Source organism: Panthera tigris, chromosome B1, assembly GCF_018350195.1.
Source record: "Panthera tigris isolate Pti1 chromosome B1, P.tigris_Pti1_mat1.1, whole genome shotgun sequence".
NCBI classification, from domain to species: Eukaryota; Metazoa; Chordata; class Mammalia; order Carnivora; family Felidae; genus Panthera; species Panthera tigris.
The window spans coordinates 200,767,675-200,787,172 of record NC_056663.1 but is presented as its reverse complement, the minus strand read 5'-3'; the positions used below and the strand labels follow the sequence as shown (position 1 = coordinate 200,787,172).

The window sequence follows — 19,498 nt, the reverse complement described above, 5'->3', positions numbered from 1 at the left end:
GGGCACTGAGTGGGGTGTGAGCTGAGGGGGGCTCTGCGGACCGGGCCCCGGGAGGACCCCGACTCCCAGAGGTTCAGCCCAGACTCCAAATTTCCGCAAATGCTCTTCCGAAACCCGAGCCCCCGAGAAGGCACCTGTCCGGAAGGAAGGCCGCCAGGCTTCCCTTCGCCTCCCAGACTCCCAGGGCACCAAGAAAAGGTTCCACGGTCGGGGCTCCCTTGACCGGACACCGGGCGTTCCCCTCGGTCAACACCATCCGTGGCACCGAGAGCTTATGTAGAAAGGTTTTCTCTGTCTCCAATGACTTATCCGAATTTATAATGTATGTGTTACTTTGCTAGCTTTCTACTCATCTTAGTAAAAAAAAAATAACCCAATCCAGAATAACTTATTAAATATTTAGAGCCTTGTGACCACAGGACATTCCCAAGAAATCAATGTCCACGTTGACTCTGGAATTTTTTCCTGCGGAGGAGGCGAGGCGGCACTTCCGGTCTTAAAACAGTTACGTTCACATGCGGTTCTTTGGGGAAGTAGAAGGGAACTAGGCTTTCCAGGCAAAAGGGGGGCAAGGTGAAGTTTCCACTTTTACGAATGCTGGCTGTGGGCTTTGCTAGAAGATGCTGGCGGTCTCACTCTGGCAAGACCTCCCACTGGATGTGCTCGAAAGGACGACGTGAGTTAAAGCGAAAGATGCCGGTAGTCAGAATTCCCTAGAAGCAGCATCCTTTGCAATCAATTAATGTTTTGATGAAAAATTTTAAGTGCTGATGCAATATTATGATGAAGGAGGAAGGAAGGAAGGAAGGGAGGGAGGAAGGAAGGGAGGGAGGAAGGAAGGAGAGAAGGAAGGAAGGAAAGGAGGAAGGAAGGAAGGAAGAAAGGAAGGAAAGGAGGAAGGAAGGAAGGGAGGAAGGAAGGAAGGAAGAAAGGAAGGAAAGGAGGAAGGAAGGAAGGGAGGAAGGAAGGAAGGAAGAAAGGAAGGAAAGGAGGAAGGAAGGAAGGGAGGAAGGAAGGAAGGAAGAAAGGAAGGAAAGGAGGAAGGAAGGAAGGGAGGAAGGAAGGAGAGAAGGAAGGAGGAAGGAAAGAAGGAAGGAAGGAGAGAAGGAAGGAAGGGACGGAGGAAGGAAGAAAGGAAGGAAAGGAGGAAGGAAGGAAGGGAGGAAGAAAGGAAGGGAGGAAGGAAAGAAGGAAGGAAGGGAGGAAGGAAGGACGGACGGATGTGGTTTTCAAGACTCTGCTTGGGGGCTGTGACCCAGGGGGACCCAGGACTGGCCCAGCTGGCAGGGTCTGGAGCTGCAGGGGCGCCCTCTTGGTCCCCAGCAGGGAGGGGCTGGGCCAGCCAGGGAGAGCATAGGCTGCTCCCTCTGAAACCGTGTATGGCTCCCACGTGCCCCTGGGCTGGAGGGGGGGTGTGGGGGTGGGGAGGGGAAGGCATGGGTGTCCGGGACGCACACCGGCAGTCTGTCCTGAGGCAAGTCGCCCCGTTCCCCACCTGGCAAAGTTCTCAGAGCCCCTCCGCGGGGCTCTTCCTGGGGCCAGAAGAGTGTGTTTAGGGCACAGGGGACGAAAGGATTTGTGCTCAAGTGACCATGGCCTGTGGGAGTCTGTGGGAGTCTGGCCTTGGGAGACAGACGTGAGACGTGGAGACGGACATTGGAGGGGGCGTCGGGACTTCCTCGGTGGCCTGGGGACAACCACGGCGACGCGTCTGCCCTCCGCCCCGCGGGGCTTCCCGCCCAGGACGGGGCGCCGTCCGGGCCCCTGTGTCCCGTGCTGGGAACGCCCCGGGAGCGGAGGGTCTCGGGGGCGTCGGCGCTCCTTCCCTGCCGGGGGGCCGAGGGGGCTGGCGAGGCGGCGCGACTCCCGGCCCGGGTGGGGGCCGCTCTTCCGGAAGCTTCCGCGGGAGAGTCCGCGACCCGCGCAGGGCGGGGGGGGGGGGGGGGGGGGGCCGCGTGCGGCGGGAAACCCGCCCGGGGTCCCCGCCCTGCTGACGCCGCGGCCGCCCCCCAGCGTGTGGCTGTGACCTGGCCGAGGGCGGCTTCTTCGTGCGCCAGGGCGAGTACATCTGCACGCGGGACTACCAGAGGCTGTACGGGACCCGCTGCTTCAGCTGCGACCGGTTCATCGAGGGCGAGGTGGTGTCCGCGCTGGGCAAGACCTACCACCCCGACTGCTTCGTGTGCGCCGTGTGCCGGTGAGTGAGGCCGCGGGCTCCCCGCGCCTTCCCTGTCCTTCTCCCCTCCGTCCCTCCCTTCCCTCTCTCCCTCCCCTCCCTCCCCCTCCTTCCTTCTCTCCCTCCCTCCTTCTCCCCTCTCCCTCCCTCTCCCCTCTGCCTCCCTCTCCCTCCTCCCCCCTCCCCCTCCCTTCCTCCTGTTGGGCCACAGCTGGGAGCAGAGGCAGGTCCCAGCCCAGGGCCGGCAGGCGGACATGCACCGAGGCACATCTTCGCCCGGCCCGACCCGACCCTGCAGGCATCCACCCCTTGCCCCCAGCACAGGACCAGGCCCCCAGGCCCTCTTTCCTGGGGGGCACAGAGTGCAGGGGGTTCTGGGCTTCTGGGAAGGGGCTCCCTCCCCACCCTCCGCGGCCCCCTCGGTCAGCTCCTCTCCCGCCGGCACTCTCCACATGTTTCTTCTCTTGCGTTGGTGCCTGTGGAGGCCACGCTTAGCCCCTCCTCAGCTGCCCCTGTCCTCGATCTGTGGGTGGCACCCCACCAGCCCCCCCGGGGGCAGGACCCCCAAGCGTGAGCGTCTTCCGGATCTGGGGAAGGGCCCCTCCCTTGCTACGCTCTCCCCAGCCGCGACCCCCACCGAGGCTTCAACACGTGCCTGCTTGGGGTCCTGCCGCGGCCTCCACGCCGGGGTCCCCGCCTCTCTGTCTGTCGCTTCCCCTCGCTGCCCCCCCGCCCGGCATCCCTGACAAAGTCCGGGCTCCTCAGCCTGGCTGAGAGGACTTCGCAGTCTGCTCTAGTTCATTCATTCATTCATTCATTCGTTCCTTCCTTCCTGCAACCAGGCTTTTTCAGCACCTGCGTGCGCCTGGTACAGGGCCAGTGCCGGTGACTCAGGGAGGCATTAGCCCAGACTCTAAGGGCTCAGCACCCAGAGACCCTGAAGTACGAGGGTGCACCGTCAGGGCCTTTCCTACCCTGGGGGACAGCTCCCCTGCCTCAGCAGGGCACCACTGTGCCCTGCACAGGTGCTCACCTGGGCCCCACGGCACCTTCCCAGCAGCACGTCTCTGGAGTTGCGTGCGGGCAGGGGCTGGGCCTGCTTCCTCAGTGGTGCCCTGTGCCTGGCCCAGAGCAGGGGTGAGGCGGAGGGTCGCTGGAGATGGACTGAGGGCCTGATCCTCATGGCAGGGCCACAACCGGCTCCCCTCTCTGCCCTGCACCTCAGGGGGCTCAGCAGGGAGGCCAGAGCACCCTGCTCTGGCCAGAGCGCAGGCCAGTTTTCTCACGAGCACCCGGCCCCCAGACACATGGCTCCAGCCCCCAGGAACATGTTCCATTTCTGAGAGACAAAGAATAATAATAAAAAAAACTCCCCAGAGTTAACTTCTGCTCTGTGTTCTCTGTCTCACCACACCCAGTTTCAAGGGCAGTTTTTGAGCTGTTGGCTGTAGTTACAGCCTTGGTGCCAGACAGAAGTGGATATTTTCGTCAGGGAGGTGCAGAGACGGGGGAACGATGACAAGGAGCGTTTCTAATGACAGTCACTGTGCTCTCGTGCCACGTTCAGGCCCAAGTTCCCATCAGGACTATCAAATAGTTGGTTTCTGTGCATGTAGCTTAGAGACGAGGAGACGTGATCACCGTTGGCTAGAAGGATCACCTCTGGATAATCTCCTGTTTTGAAAACAACAGCAGACGGTTCTGTCGCGCTGCATTGACCGCGTTGCACTTACCAATCTCCGTACACGACTATAAAACTGGACAAAATACACGAAACAACTGTTTTCAGGCACTGGAGCACAGGCTGCTTGGGACTAAGCCTGGAGACACAGGCAGCAGACTCTGAAAATACCCAGCTTTGTGCCCGGAGACAGTTTCTGGAGCCGTAGTACCAGGAGGGGAGACCGAGTCAGGAGGCGGTGATCCGAGCAGCAGGAGCCGTAGTCCGGAGGGGAGGGGGCCCCGCAGAGCGAGTGCAGGGAGCAACGTGGGGGCGCCTCTGAGCCTTTGACTGGACACAAAGCCACCCAGGCAGAGAGGACATTTCACCAGGTGGACAGAGAGCGACCGGATCGCTGTAAGCTGAACCGTTCCCAGGGCTGGGAGACGTTCAAGTTGTGACCGGGCTGTTGAACACCCAGGTACGCAGTGGGGGGTCGTGCCTGATTAGTGGGGCTAAAATAGCCTGTGTGCGAAAGCTGCAAACACCTGCTGCAACGAAGAAAAGGGTCAAACCCACAAAAGGTCGCACTGATCTGCAAACGAGCCTCTGCCAGAAGAGACCCGGCACTCTCCATAGGAAGAGTGGGGTCCAGCCCTCGGCATCATAGAATGCGGCGCCCAACATCCGATCAAATAGGACTAGTCACAGAAGAAGCTGGAAAATGAGACCCAAAGCCAGGAGAAAAACGAGTCAATAGAAGTAGACCCAGAAATGAGAGTGATGTGAGAGTAGCAGCCGGTGGCTTGAAAAAGTATTGGAAATATGCTTCGGTATTTAAAGGAAAATGTGAATATAAGTGGGAGTGCCACAGGACGCATGAAAAGAAACCAAGTGGGATTCCTGCAGATGAAAATTACAGTTTCTGAGACGAAAATTCCTTCAAAGGAATTAGCGGTAGAGTAAGTATTGCAGAGGAAAGGCTTGGTGAACCTGAAGACAAAACCATAGGATCTATTCAGACTACAGCAAAGAGACAGAAAAGACTGGGAAACATGGGGACAAGCTCAGGAATCTGAGAATAAAGGATCTTTTTACCTGTCCAAGGGGGGGGGGAGATCCAGGAGGTGGGGGAAGAGCGGATAATTGAAGCAATAATGGCTAAACGATTTCTAGTTTGATGAAAGCTGTTAACTCGTGGATCCAGGAATGTTGATGAATCTCAAGTAGCATAAACACAACAGAAACCTACTAAGCCCGTCGTCATCAGATTTCTGAAAAATAGTAACACATCTAACAAGGAGCAAGAGGGGGGAAAAACCCCACTTCACAGACGATGGAACAAAGGAATTCTTACAGACTTCTCACCTAAAACTATGCCCAACAGAAGACAATGGGCTAGTATCTTTAAAGACTTACAAGAAAGAAATCAATTCCATGCCAAGCCTCCCGCCCACCCCCCACACATCAAAAAAGAAAAAAAGAAAAAAGAAAAACACTTTCAAAAGTGAAGGCACGACCACTAAGGAATATGGGGTTTCTTGTTCGGGGTGACGAAAAAGTCCTCAAATTGATTGTGGGGATAAACGCCCAAGTCTGAGTAGCCTAGAAACCACGTTGAATGACATGAATGTCACACAGGCACCCCTCACTTTGTTCACTTCAGTTTATCGTGCTTTGCAGACACTGTGTGTTTTACAAGTTGGAGGTTGTGCCAGCGCTGCATCGAGCGAGCGCGTCGGTGCCATTTTCCGACAGTATCTGCTCCCTTCGTGTCTCTGTCACCTTTCGGTCATTCTCACAACATGTCAAGCTTTTTCAGTTTCGTATTTGTTGGGCTGATGTGTGATCAGTGACTACGACTTACTGAAAGTTCGGGTGACGGTTAGCATTTTTTAGCGATAAAGTACTTTTTAAGGTATGTACGTGGTTTTTTTGACTTCGTGCTACTGCACATCTAATAGACCACAGTGTAAACATACCTTTTCTACGCCCCGGGAAACCGGAATTTGCTTTATTGCAGTGGTTTGGAACCGAACCCGTAGTATCTCTGAGGGATGCCTGTAGTGTGTGATTAAAATGACATCAATAAATGTGTCCCCCTCCAAAATAATGAAGGCAAAATAAAGACTTCTGTCAGCACACAAAAGCTGAGAGAACTTGTTGCCAACACACCCGCGTGACGGGAAAGTTAAAGGACGAAAAATAATGTCAAAAGCTATCAATAAAGTTCCGAAGCAAGCCATCAGCTGGTAGATAATATACATCTGATGAGGCATCGGCATCCAAATACGTACAGAACTTCTACAAGTCAGCAGCAAGAAGGTAAACCAAAGTCCTATGGAAAATGGGCAGAAAGGTTTAACAGACACTCCACAAAAGAATATAGACGAATGGCCATAAGCACATAAAACAGTGCAGATTGAAATGGTGAGGAACCATCAGCTAGCCACCAGAACGTCTAGAACGGAAACGGAAGGTAACGGCGATTGTTGGCGAGGGTATGAGCCTGAACGAACCCTCACGTGTTGCCGGTGGGAATGCAAAGTGGTGCGACCTCTCTGGAGATCAGTTTGGTGGTTCATTACAAACTTAATCACAGAGTTAGCATATGCCCCGGGTACGTACCCAAGAGCAGTGAAAGCACGTGACCACAGAATGACTTGTCACTGAACGTTCTCAGCAGCTTTATTTGTAACAGCCCCAAACTGGAAAGAACCCAGATGTCTGTCAACGGTGAATGGAATCGTGTTCCTCACCTGTCCGGGGGAGCACCGCTCAGTAGTAACGAGGTGCAAGCTATTGATGTGTGCAGCATGCGAGTGAGTGTCAGGGGCAGGACGCTGAACCAGACATCAGAGGCTATGTCCTGTGTGAGTCCATGTATATGCAGTTCCAGAAAAGGCATATCGGATCCATGGCGACAGAATGCCCACCACGGTTGCCTGGGGTCAAGGGTGGTGGTGGTGGAGGGTGGGGGAGTCATTACAGAAAATCACAGGGGACTTTTTGCAGTGGATGCAATGTCCCATATCATGACTGTGGTGTTGATAACATCAATGGGAACATTTGTCAAAGTATATTTCAATAAAGTTGAGCTAATACAATCATAGCTATCATTTATTCAGCCCCTCATGGTCCCAGGCAGTATGCTAGAGCTTTCCATACAATTTGTCCAATGGAGGGATGGATGGATGGATGGGTGGATGGGTGGATGGGTGGATGGGTGGATGGATGGATGGGGGATGGGTGATGGATGGATGGATGTGGGTGGGAATGGATGGATGCATGGATGGATGGATGGATGGATGGATGGATGGATGGATGGTGTATGGATGCATGGTTGGGGGATGGGTGATGGATGGATGGATGGATGAATGGATGTGGGTGGGAATGGATATATCCATAAATGGATGGATGGATGGATGGATGGATGGATGGATGGGTTAGTGGATGGATGGGTGATGGATGGATGGATGGATGGATGGATGGATGGATGGATGGTGTATGGATGCATGGTTGGGGGATGGGTGATGGATGGATGGATGGATGAATGGATGTGGGTGGGAATGGATATATCCATAAATGGATGGATGGATGGATGGATGGATGGATGGGTTAGTGGATGGATGGGTGATGGATGGATGGATGGATGGATGGATGGTGTATGGATGCATGGTTGGGGGATGGGTGATGGATGGATGGATGGATGAATGGATGTGGGTGGGAATGGATATATCCATAAATGGATGGATGGATGGATGGATGGATGGGTTGGTGGTTGGATGGGTGATGGATGGGTGATGGATGGATGGGTAGATGGATGGATGGGTGGCTGGATGGGGGATGGGTGATGGATGGATGGATGGATGAATGGATGTGGGTGGGAATGGATATATCCATAAATGGATGGATGGATGGATGGATGGATGGGTTGGTGGTTGGATGGGTGATGGATGGGTGATGGATGGATGGGTAGATGGATGGATGGGTGGCTGGATGGGGGATGGGTGATGGATGGATGGATGGATGAATGGATGTGGGTGGGAATGGATATATCCATAAATGGATGGATGGATGGATGGATGGATGGATGGATTGGTGGATGGATGGGTGATGGATGGGTGATGGATGGATGGGTGCATGGATGGATGCATGGATGGATGAATCGCAGCCCGATGAGACAGGTATTTTCAGTCTCACTTCACAGGTGAGAAACAGGACTCGGACAGGGTAAGTAACCTGCTCTGGGTTACACAGCCAGAGACCCTGTGAGTGCACATGCAGGGAAGGTGAGGACCCCCCACTCTGTCCTAACACCGCACATTAGCAGGCCAGATGCAAGAGTCTAAGAGGGTGCAGCAGAGCACAGCGCTGACCACAGGTGACACAGCACAAGGCGTCAGCTGTGAAGGTTCCGGGCCCCGAGCAACCAGGTCTGCAGGGCTGTCTCACAAGCCTGGGGAGACAGGCCAGCTCAGCTTGTATTTGTCGTCGGTCCCCAAGAGCAGGAACTGGCCCAGTGGGGACCCGAGAACACACCTGCTGAATGACCCCCGGCCGCACAAGGTGGGGGCGATGGCAGGCTCTGTTGGGGGGACCCCTGCTGCAGGGTTCGGGCTGGCCTGGGGCCGGTGTGACCGGGCAGGCCTCGTGGGGAGGCCAGCCGGGTGAGGACGGCTGAGTTAGGCCTCCTGGGGGCCTCTGGTCATTCACTCGTTCACTCACCCATTCACGCATTACCAAGCACCTGCTGAGCGCCTGGGGTGTGCCATGGACTGTCCAGCCCTGAGAAGGCAAAGTGGAGACGACACAGGTTTAACCAGAGGAAAGGGCATGTGCTGGTCCAGGCTCCTGGCCCAGAGAGTTCTGCAGGCTCCTGGCCCCAGAGCACGGCTTCTCCGACCAGGCTGAGCCGGGGAAGGAACATGGCCCGGGGGCTGCCAGGAGCTCAGAGGCAGCAGGTGGCCGGGATGGGACATGGGCAGGACACTCGGGTCCGTCTTCCGGCCCCCAACTGCAGGTGGCCTGTCCCTGGCTCACCAGAGAGCAGCCACCTTCCCGGAGGGGAGGTCCTCGGTGAAGGAGGCTAGTAGGCTCCCTGCTGCCCCTTCCAGCCTGGCTCAGGGCAGCCCCGGGCCATGACCTACCTCGCACCAGGGCTGGGATTCACTCTGGATGCAGAATTCAGCAAGTGCCAGAACGCTCAGCAATCCAGGTAAACGATATTTCAGTGGGGTAGTTTCAAAAATTAAACTGTCTACAGGCACTGACTTTTTAGAGGCCTCAGTAGGTAAATCATGCGGCTCTGCAGCGGGGCAGGCCTTGCTTTGACTCCGGTTCTGACATGCATCTGCTGTGTGTCCTTGGAAAAGTTAACTATCCTCTCTGAACTTGGGTTTTCATCTAGGGAGCCAAAAATGAAGCAAACTCCAGCTTGGACAAATGTCCTAAAGTTATTAAATGAGGCATGCATGTGAGGCATCTATGGTGAGACGTGGCAGCTGGCATAGAGTAGGTGCTCAATAAATGCTCGCCGTTGCCATTATCATTGAACTGATTTGGACACAGCATCCTGGGCGGTCAGAGGAGGCAGGGTCGAATGGAGGAGGGAGTCGTCGACGCTGCCTGGTTGGTTGCCGTGAGCCAAGCACGGGGCTGGCCCTCGCTGCCCCTCACCGGGGCACTACGATTCTGCCTGTTTGCACAGAGAGGAAACTGAGGCTTAGGTGTGGGTGACTGGCCTGGGCTCGCAGCAGGCGGGGGGGCCCTGCGTGTCCTCAGCCTGCGGCACCCGTCTGCGCGAGGCCCCCGGGGAAGCGGTGGTATACGGGGCAGGGGGGTCTCGGTCCCCCACCCCGGGAGAAGAGCCGGAGGCAATGCTGGCCGGTCACACGTTCTCTTATTTCAGGTTGCCCTTCCCGCCTGGGGACCGAGTGACCTTCAACGGGAAGGAATGCGTGTGTCAGAAGTGCTCCCTGCCCAAGACAGCGGGCGGCAGCGTGCACCTGTCCCAGGGCCTCTGGAGTAAGTGGGCACCGAGCGGTATGTGGGGGGAGGGGGTGGCTGGCCTCGCGGTGTCCGGGAGGGACCTGACCTCCCGGGGCACAGGCCGTGGGAGTGAACCCCTGACTGTGGACAAACACAGGGGACAGAAGGGGACAGAAGTCTCTGGGGCTCCTGGACCTCCAAGCGTTCGCGCAGCCGTGCCCTCCCTGCCACACGCCATTCCTCCTTTCAGCCCGGCTCCAGCCTGCCTCCTCCAGGAAGCCTCCTGGCCTCCTCTGGTCCTCTCCCTCCAATGCACACACACACACACACACACACACACACACACACACGCACACACTGAGTTCCACCTTCTAGAGCTCAATAATAGTAGATAATTCTAGACCTTCCAGAAGCTCTTTGGGGGAGCCATTAGGAGAGCACTGAACTCTGGGCTCCTGAGGTCAGGGGCTCCCGGGTTAAGTGCTACACACACACACACACACACACACACACACACCCGCCCTGCCCAGAGCTAGGCCGGGATTTGCATGCAGTAGGTGCTCAAGGCATGCTTGTTGGATGCAGAAGCAGATTGTAAAGGAATCAATGTGTGCTGAGTGCAGGGCAGCGAGAGGGCGAGGCAGGGGCTCTTCTGCCGACCTGCAGCTCTGCTGGGCCGGACGTGGGGCGCCGGGACTGGGAAGGGGGCCCCGCACTCCCGGGCCTGCTGCTGCCTGGTTCCCTGGGCAGGATTGGAGTTTCCGGGCCCACCCGCATGGAGTTTCCGGGCCCACCCTGCGTGCCACGGCCGCTGTGGTGTCCCCGGTGCCTGAGTCACGTGTCCCTTGACAGAGGAGGGCTTTGTGCTGACGTCTATCACAGTTCATTCCTGCTCCCCCCCCCCACCCCCCGTTAAGCACCTTCTTCTTCCTCGCCCACCTTGTCTGCCACGTTGAAAATCTCTCCAGGAGAGATTGTACCTCCAGCCTTCCAGAAGCTCGGTGCTCCAGGGCCTGGTAGTAATTTCACTCTGTGGAGGGAGGCGAAGCCCTCATCTCTTGGGGAGACAAACTAGCAGCCGCGTCCGTTGGTGAGGCTGTTGCTTTGGGGCTTGCTGGGAGAGTCCTCCATTCAAGGATTTCTCTCCCGCTGAGGTCTGCATTGATTGAACTTCTGGGGATTTGCGTCGCAGTTGATGCTATTATAATTAAATCTGAAATAGTAATTAAAAGCTCTAACAAGCAAGATTAGAAGGGGGGAGGTTAGTTTGAACAGTTTGTCCAGAGCTCCCCGGCAGCCAGAGTAAAAAGAGAAACGTGCCTGACGACAGACTCCTTGTCTAAGAATTTTTTGAGTTGGGAAAGGCTCTGCCCTTTCCAAATATAAAAGTATTTTAAAATACCAAATTTACATTTCCAGAGAACAAATGCTCCCTTGACCCCCAGGTGATCTAATAACGTAACCCGTCCCATCTTCCAGTCCGCACTGAAAATCTCCCGCCTAGAACCTTTTTGGTGTCTGGGGACTGTTAAACATTCCCCACCGGCTCCTGGCTCCTGTGTGGATATCTGCAGAATCCTCCCCATCAATCCCCGCTTCCTTGTGTCCCCAGAGCAGCCCCGTCAGGCAGGATGCCTCCTCTCCGTCCCAGAAGTGCCCTGAGTCGGGCGGGGAGGTGGGTGTGTGTGTGCCAGGAGCCGGGTGTCCCGCTAGGCTCGAGCCAAGGGCTTCAAACTCCAAAGCAGGGGTGCAGGTGGCCCTTGTTCTGAAACTTGAAACACAGGTTCCAGTGGGTGGACATGGAAAGGAAGACGCTACAGGACAGGGAGAGAGCGGGCAGCCACCCGATCCTCGTGAGTGGACCAGCGGGGGGCTGCTACGTGGGGGGACAAGGGACGGAATGAAGCGGGAGAGACGGACACCAGATGGCAAAGCCGTGCCCAGTCCCACTGCATCCCGGAGGCAATGAGGAGCCATAGATGGCTGTTGAGTGAGGGATGCCAGGAGAAGCTTGAGCGGCAGCGTGGTCGGCCCGCAGGTCGCGGGGCCGGAGGAGCGCGGTGGGCGGAAGGGGGAAGCGGCTCTTCCCCGGGCAGCTGTAGAGGTCGGAGTCCAGCTGGAGCCCTGGGGCTCTGAGCGCCCCTCAGCATCCCTCTTGGCTCTGGCCCTGTGCCTGTTGCTTAGCAACAGGATAAGCGCTCTGCACTGCACGCCCACGCTGTTCCATCCCTGGAGGAGACACCACTCCTTCTGAATCTTGCACAACAGCTTCTGCCCCGGGCTGCCTCCCCCGCTGCCCCGAGGAGGGTCTCCTCCCCGAGAGCTCTTTTTGCTTCTCCCCCCCGCTTCCCTTCCCTGGGCTTCCCCCTCCCCGGCCTCCAGCTCCGAACTGAGTCAGGAGGGGTGGTGCACCCTCAGCAGGAAGGGGGGTGGCGGTGAGGGTCCACGGCCCTCCCCTCTGAGACCCGTGGCCTGTGGCCCTTGGGGCTTCCCCGTCTTCTGCCCGAAAGAGCCTACGTTGCTCAGGTGCTCAGGGGTCGGCGGTGGGGCCCTGGAACCCCAGCCCCCTCGCTGGCCCGCTGCTGCCTGGGAAACGGGGCAGCGAGGCCGTGAGGTCGCATGCCCAGTAGGGTACGGTGACGGCTCTGTGCCCTTAATCGGGTGCTTCTGTCTTAGGGTGCGTCTGCCTTGGGGGGTGCTGCGGCCCCCAGGAGTCAACACGCTCTCGCCCCCGCGCTGCCGTCCGGGGTGGGTGTCGCCAGCTCAGCTCAGAGCCCCGGTGCGTGGGGGCACGCTCGATCCGGTTTATCTTTCCCTGCCGTTGCCCCCGGCCCTTCCACTCAGTCCGGGCTTTCAGAGCAATGACGGGCCCCCTCAGGACGTGTCGGGCATTTTCAAGTTTTAGACGTCAGCCGGCTCCGTGCTTTCAAAAGTCAATCTCAGATCCGACTCTGAGCCCTTCCCTGCTCCCCGACCCAGTTTGACCTGGGGGCCAGTGGGTGACGGTGGGTCTGTCCCGCCTTGACCATGACCCCCCTCCCCCCCCCCCGCCCTGTTCACAACCGGGCTTCAGAGAGGCCGCCCTGCACGTTCTGTGTCCCACGCAAGTTAGCGGAAGAGCTGAAGATCTCGTGACCACGTCCGCTAGAGGAGGGAGCGCTTTGGGGCAGACAGGAAGCTGTCTGGAACTTTCTAGAAGGGTCATGCTGGGGCAGCGGCCCAGGCTCAGCCCGTTGCTGTGACGGCAGAGCCAGTCCCCTTTGCCGACAGCTGTTGTCGGCGGGATTCATCACACGGGGTTCTGTACTGTCGTCTGCAAAGCCGTGCAAAGCTATGCTGAGCTCCGGTCGTGTTTGGAGAGTGGCGATTGCTGTTGCCGTGGCAACGGTCCTTCCTGCAAGCGCTCTGGCCTCGGAGTTCACAGCCCACTACTAGCGAGACTCTGCCCCAGGCTCGCTGGGGTGGGTGTGGGGTCCCCGTCCTCCTGCAGACACAGCCGGCTCGCCCCGGGAGCCTCTGGAACCCCCCCAGCCCCCCGGGGCCGGACAGGCTCGAATATGGTAGCTGGGGGGGTGACAATGTGGGAGACGTCCTCAGGTGGCTTCCCGCAGGGAGCTGGGCCCCCGGGTCTTCCGGCAACAATCACGGCGTTGGGCCTCTTGCGCGTTTATTCAGTTATCAAACACATCCACGGGCCTGTGGCCTCATAACAAGCGTGCGAGCCTACACTGCTGTTGGCCCCGTAGAATGCACCCCCTTCGTACCGGGCACAGAGAGGCCAAGCGACTAGCCCACAGTCGCACAGCGGGTGAGGGCAGCCAGGCTCCAAGGGCCAGGTTTCTAACCACTGTGCTACCCTGCCCCCTCCCCCTCCCCCCGGCCCTGGGCACAATGCGGTGTGGCCTGCTCCTTCACTTAGTCCATGTACAGAGAAGCAAACTAAGGCTCCAAGCCCGGTTTCTCGACTCTGGAGCCACTGACAGTTGGGGCCGGATGATTCTGTGCGGTGGGACCATCCTGCACGCCGGAGGGCCCCGAGCGGCGGGCCTGGCCTCGCCCGCCAGGTGCCTGGGGCATGCCCCCCTCCAGCGGGGACAATCAAAAGTGTGTCCGGACATTGCCAGGTGTCCCCTGGGGAGCACAGCCGTCCTCGGTCGACAGGCGGTGATGTGGAGCTTACAGGGCGAGCCCGCAGTCGAAGCCAGCCCGCGGGAGTCCGGAACTGGCGAGCCGCCGTTGCCTCCGTGCTGCTGGGGACCCACGGAGGTCGAAGGTTGGGGAGGGGCTCTGGGTGCTTCCTGAACTGGAGAAAGGAGGGCGTTCTCTCGGTCCCCACTCATTCATTCACGCGTGCGCGCACGCACTCATTGGCCCAGCGTTCTCCGGCTGCCGGCCGCGCTGGGCCTCGAGGGGCCCCGGCTGAGCGAGCTGCCTGCTTCCCCCGCCCGCAGTCTTGGAGCGGGAGTCTGTTCTTTGGGCGTTTGGTGCGCAGTTTGCGTGTGATAATTTAGGAAAGCCAGAGCTCGACCAACGGTTCTGTGGGCGTCAAATGGTTTTTTTTCTGAAAACAATAGGACGCTGCCATCTGCCAAGGAGAAGAGCATTTGTGGAGCCCCCGCCGTGCGCCAGGCCCGTGCGTGCCCCCCGCCCCCGCCACCCTGTGCCTTTGTGTTTTGTCATTCGATGGGATGGCCCCACCCCCCACCCCCCCAGTGAGGACACGGGGCCCAGAGGGGACAGAGCTCGGCCCAGTGCGGCCCCGTGAGCCGTGGGGGCCAGGACCGGTAGCCGGGCCTGTCGCGCCCTGGGCTACCCTCTCTCATCTCGGGGTGCGGGGTCCCCGCTCGGCCTGCAAGCCCCTCGGCTGAGCCCGGGTTGCTGCGGGCTCCTGTGGGCCGTGGGGGCCGTTTGCCAGATGCCTTCTCCTTGTGTCTGCTCATCAGGACCCTGCGGGGCCCCCGAGGCCCATCCTGCCCCTGACACACCCAGATACACACACACACACATACACACACACACACACACACACCCCAGGCAGGCGATGCTGCCAGTGTCTGTGCCCCAGGCTCCCCTGGCCTGGCTCCACCCCGTCATCCTTCAGCACAGGTGTCACTGGCTGGGGACCCCGTTGCGGTCCCCAGGCCAGGCCTCAGAGGCCTACGCGCTGAGGGGCGGGCCTGGGACCCAAGGGCCATTGAGCAGGGAGGGGCACACTGGGAGGGGCAGCGGGGGCGTGGGGAGGCCAGTGCCCCGACGGGCGGGGGCCACGGGGTGAGGGGTGCGTATCACCTGGGGGCGGTTTGCCAAGGGAGGGGCCCCCCAGGCTGACCACCCGGGGCCCGGCTCAGACGCGGGCTGAGGCCCGAAGCACAGGTGGGGACAGGGTGGTCCGTATCGGGGATGCCGATGTCTGCATCGGGTACAGACGGCCACGGGAAGAGGTCCAGACAAGTGGGTTGGGAGGGCTTCCTGGGAGGGGCATCAGGGCAGGCGAGGGCCCAGAGGAAGGAATGGCAGGGGTGACAGCTCAGACCTCCCTAATGCAGTGCGTTTCCTCGGGGGGCACGTTGGCCGGGTCACTTAGGTTCACTCTGCTTTAAGACAGAGGAGGACGCGCTGCCCGCCCCTCCAGGCGGCCCCCACCCTGCAGTGTGGTCTTGTCCCAGGACACACCCGCTGCCAGGCCCTGGCCCCATCCTCTGCAAGGCAGGGCCCTTTCAGCTCCCAGCCCAGGCTGCATGCAGTCGGCGCTCAATGCCTGCGGAGACGAACCTCGTGGCTCGTTTCTCGGCACTTGTGCCGGCTGGTGTGTAGCAGGGTCCCTCCAGCACAGCCAGCTGGACTGTCCCCTCTGTCCCCTCCCACAGACCGTGGGCACTTCTGAGCCCGGAGGCCCGGCGGGATAGGCCCCCACGCCCCCTGGCCCACGATGGCCATGTCTGTGTCCTGCTCTTTCTTTCAGGTTGCGGGGGCTGCGGCACGGAAATTAAAAACGGCCAGTCCCTGGTGGCTTTGGACAAACACTGGCACTTGGGCTGTTTTAAGTGCGAGACGTGTGGGAAACAGCTGGACGCGGAATACATCAGCAAGTGAGTGGTCGGCCCTCCCGCGTCTGCCTGTGCTGACGGTGCCTCCCGGGGCCGTGGCTGCCCCGTGGCCCGCGCGGCCCAGGCCCCTGCGTGTCTGTCCCCCCGCCCGGCGCCCCCTCCCACCAGCCTCGCCTCCAAAGTGTTTCCGTGGATCGAAGCAGAGACCGTGGCCCCCAGCTTAGCCTTTGTAAGATGCCTCCCTACACCCGTCCCCGGGTGTCACCCTCCCGTGGCGCCTGGATCGCCTGCAGAGTGCACCGAGCGCCGGCTGACCGCAGCAGCGGGAGCGAGGGGGCGAGGGCTGACCAGCCTCAGCTGTCACCGACGTGGTGGCTCAGCCCCACGCAACAGCTTGGGCGGTCCCTGGGCATTGGGCAGCTCCCCCTGGCCGGCCCGGTGTCCCCACGCGTGCAGCCCGGATGCGGTGATGGCTGGTTTGCGCGGGGGTCGGAGGGCACATCTCATCAGAAGGCCGTGCAGAGGGAGCCTCTGGGGGCGGGGGGGTGGTCAGCCCCGAGCAGGAGCAGCTGGCTTGCCAGGGAGGGGTGCGTTTGCTGGGATCGGCGGACCGAGTCAGGGAAGGCCCCACCGTGGCACAGAGTCGGGGGGAGCTGAGATGTGCAGGCTCCTTCCTGCAAGTCAGGGGGCGCTGTGGGCCACTAACACGGGGGACCCTGCTGGCTCCTGATGCCGGAGGGAGCGGGTCTGTCACAGGAACCCACCGTGCGGGGGAACCGCGCAGAGTGAACCCCGCGTGCACGCACACCCTCACGCAGGAGTACCGGCCACACCCGGGGAATCGGAATCAGGCCGCCGACGTGCCAGCTGCTCTGGTGCTCTCGTGCTGCACGAGGCCACCCCGGGGGCAACGGGGCGAAGGGGGCGCGGGGTCCCTCCGTCTCCTTCCTCACGGCTGCGTGAGAGGGCACGCTTCTCTCAGAACAAAACGTTTTCAGTTAAAGCCCCCAAGCCAAGACGATCCAGGCTGGATGGGGCTGGGGGAGGTACCGGCCGTGCCTCTGTCGTAGTAAAGGAAGGGGTGACTCACGTGAGGGCAGCCCGGGAGGCCGAGCCCTCGAAGGCACCATAGCGAGCGCCCAGCCCCCAGCGCTGGCTGCCTCTGGAGCCCACCCACACGCACGCCTGTCACTCAGCGGCCTTCAGAGCTGTCCCAGAATTGTCGGGGAGGCTGCGTGGGTGTTGCCATGGAGACGTTATCTTTGAACCTCCTGGGTTTGGGGCACAACCGTTCCCAGTGGGGGATAACAGGGGCCCTGAGGTCAGCAGGCCTTTGAAAGCAGATCCTGAGGGCTCGATTTACAGGCTCCTCTGCTGGAAGGCAGCGCTTCCTCCCTCCGAGGCTGGGGGGGTCGGAGAAATGCCCTGCGGCCACCGCGGCCCCGGGGGCTTGAACCCCACCCCCCCCACCCTTCCTCTCCTGCCTGAGGCCTTGGGGCCAACAGAAGGTCCAGAGCTTTGAGGGAAAGACAGCGGCATTAGCTGCGGTCTCCCCACAGCTCGAGAAGCTTACCCCTGTCGGCAGCTGGAAACCTGGAAACCAGTCACGACCACACTGGGAGGAACGTGGCAGCTTCAGCAGTGGGGGGAGGGGGGATGCACTGGGGCAGCGGGTGTCCCCGCATGCCTGTGGCCTCTGCGCCCGACTCCCGCTGGGCGGGGCCGAGGGCCAGCCCCGGTCAGCAACGACAGCGGCCTCGGCCACCAGTTGGCGAGTGCCTGCCCTGTGCTAGGCGCTGACCACACCTTCTCTTCTTTAGACCTTACGGTCACCTCTCCCATTTCACAGCTGGGGAAGCTGAGGCTCAGAGAGGTTAAGTGACCTGCCCAGGGGCACACAGCTGGGCCTTGGCGTTTGAGGGCAAGCCTGTTCACTTCGCCGCCACACGGCCTCCCGCCGTGCTGTGTTGACCTCAAAATAGTCATTGCAGTCGCTGGTAGAGGGGCTCCCACCATGTGTCCCATGCTGTGCCGGGTGACGTGCCTGCACCGTGTTCCCTCGTCAGCACCCCGAAAACCGGACCAAAGCCCGCCCAAGCCCGCCCAGTACTCGGGAGCAGTGCCCCACACGCGGTGTGCCCCACGCCACGAACAGCACCCACGGCAGATACGCGTGCCCTGTGGCCCTCCCGCTCCCTCCCTCGCAGCCGGATGCCTCTGCCACCACAGCCGGGGACAGCGAGGGTCGTCCCAACCCAGCCCAAGTGCCAGGCCCTGATGGTTCGTCACACACCCTTTGTGGCTCGTGGTTTCGTAGGGCAGCCCGGACCCCTTTCGGAGGGAGTGGGAAGCCACCTGCTGAGTAAAGAGGCCGCCTCCCACCCAGATGCCGAACGTGGGACTGAATGAACCGGAAGCAAGAGCCACGTCCCTGGAAACATCTTCGATTTCCCAGATACGGCTTTTATTCTCTCGGCTGAGCCTCCGGAGGCGGCTGCCACCTCTGCCCCGCCCCCCCCCAGCTCCACCGCTGGGCCCGGGGCGCCCCGCTCTGTGCGCCTCAGTTTCTGCCCCTGTAAAACGGGCCCCTCTTCCCGGCATTTCTCGTGGGGCCAGGGCGGCGGTGGAGGAGGCGTGCTGGCACCCAAAGCGCCCAGGAAACGCTGATGGTGGCCATCTGGAGTAGGAGGAAGTGGCGTTTCCCCCTTTGACGCGGTCCCTCTCGTTGGCAACGGCTGTGGGGTCTCGGGGGCCCCGGGGTGAAGCCCCCGCGCGTCCTGACCGCCCGTCTCGTTGCAGGGACGGGCTGCCCTACTGCGAGACCGACTACCACACCAAGTTCGGCATCCGCTGTGACGGCTGTGAGAAGTACATCACGGGGCACGTGCTGGAGGTGAGTGGGCCTCCGGGCGCCCTCTCCGGGCAGGTCCTGCTCGTGTGTGCGTGTTCCCGTGTGTGCGCGCAAGGATACGTGCCCCCGAGCCCTTGCCTCCTCACTCCTCTCGGCTCTGCCGGAAGACAGCTTCCTCAGCCTTCCGGGGCCTGCTCGCTGAGGGCCACCTCCTCCAGGAAGCCCTCTCCGGACAGTCTCCCCTGTGCCCTCTGCAAGCTGATGGAGTCGGTGGGAAGGGTTGAGATCTGGGTCCAGCCCTTCCGCATCTAGATGGGGGTCTGAGACCTGCAGGAGGTCCAGGCAGCAGGACCGGGTGCCCGTAGGAAGCCTAGAGTGGTCTCCCGGCAGGCCCGGTCACACGGCAGCCACGGGGCAGGCAGGCTTTCTGGGGTGCCCACGCTGTGTCTTTTGATCCCGGTGGGAGTTACGTGGCTGTGTCTCTTTGTGGAAGTAACATATATCATGCACTTCGGTACATTTGTTCCCAAGATACATCTCATGGGACGACCGAACCCCAGCCACCTGGTCGTCAGACCCAGCTCGTCCCCGTATCCATTCTTCAGCCCCTCCTTGGCTTTGTCCATGGGGAAGGCACAGGTGACGGGGGCCTCAGGGGACAGGGAGGGGGGGTCACAGAGGAGCCCCCGGGGGCGAGAAGATAGGGGGCCCCCCCGGCCATCCCCGACAAAGGCTTTTGAGCCAGGGAGTGCCTGGGGGCCAGGGACAGTGGG

General features: G+C 60.1%; 1 protein-coding gene across 18 annotated transcripts in view; it reads left to right on the top strand.

The window, feature by feature from the left end:
- Positions 1–19,498, top strand: part of ABLIM2 (actin binding LIM protein family member 2) — a 140,179-nt gene that overhangs the window by 44,110 nt on the left and 76,571 nt on the right. For all 18 annotated transcript variants that reach the window (XR_006217108.1, XR_006217107.1, XM_042985053.1 and 15 more), the window contains exons 3-6: positions 2,014–2,197; positions 9,748–9,863; positions 15,790–15,916; positions 18,674–18,767. Coding sequence is in view for 16 of the 18 variants with exons in the window: in XM_042985053.1 (XP_042840987.1) it covers positions 2,014–2,197; positions 9,748–9,863; positions 15,790–15,916; positions 18,674–18,767 (521 nt within the window). In the remaining 2 variants the exon portion in view is untranslated. The remainder of the gene's footprint in view (positions 1–2,013; positions 2,198–9,747; positions 9,864–15,789; positions 15,917–18,673; positions 18,768–19,498) is intronic.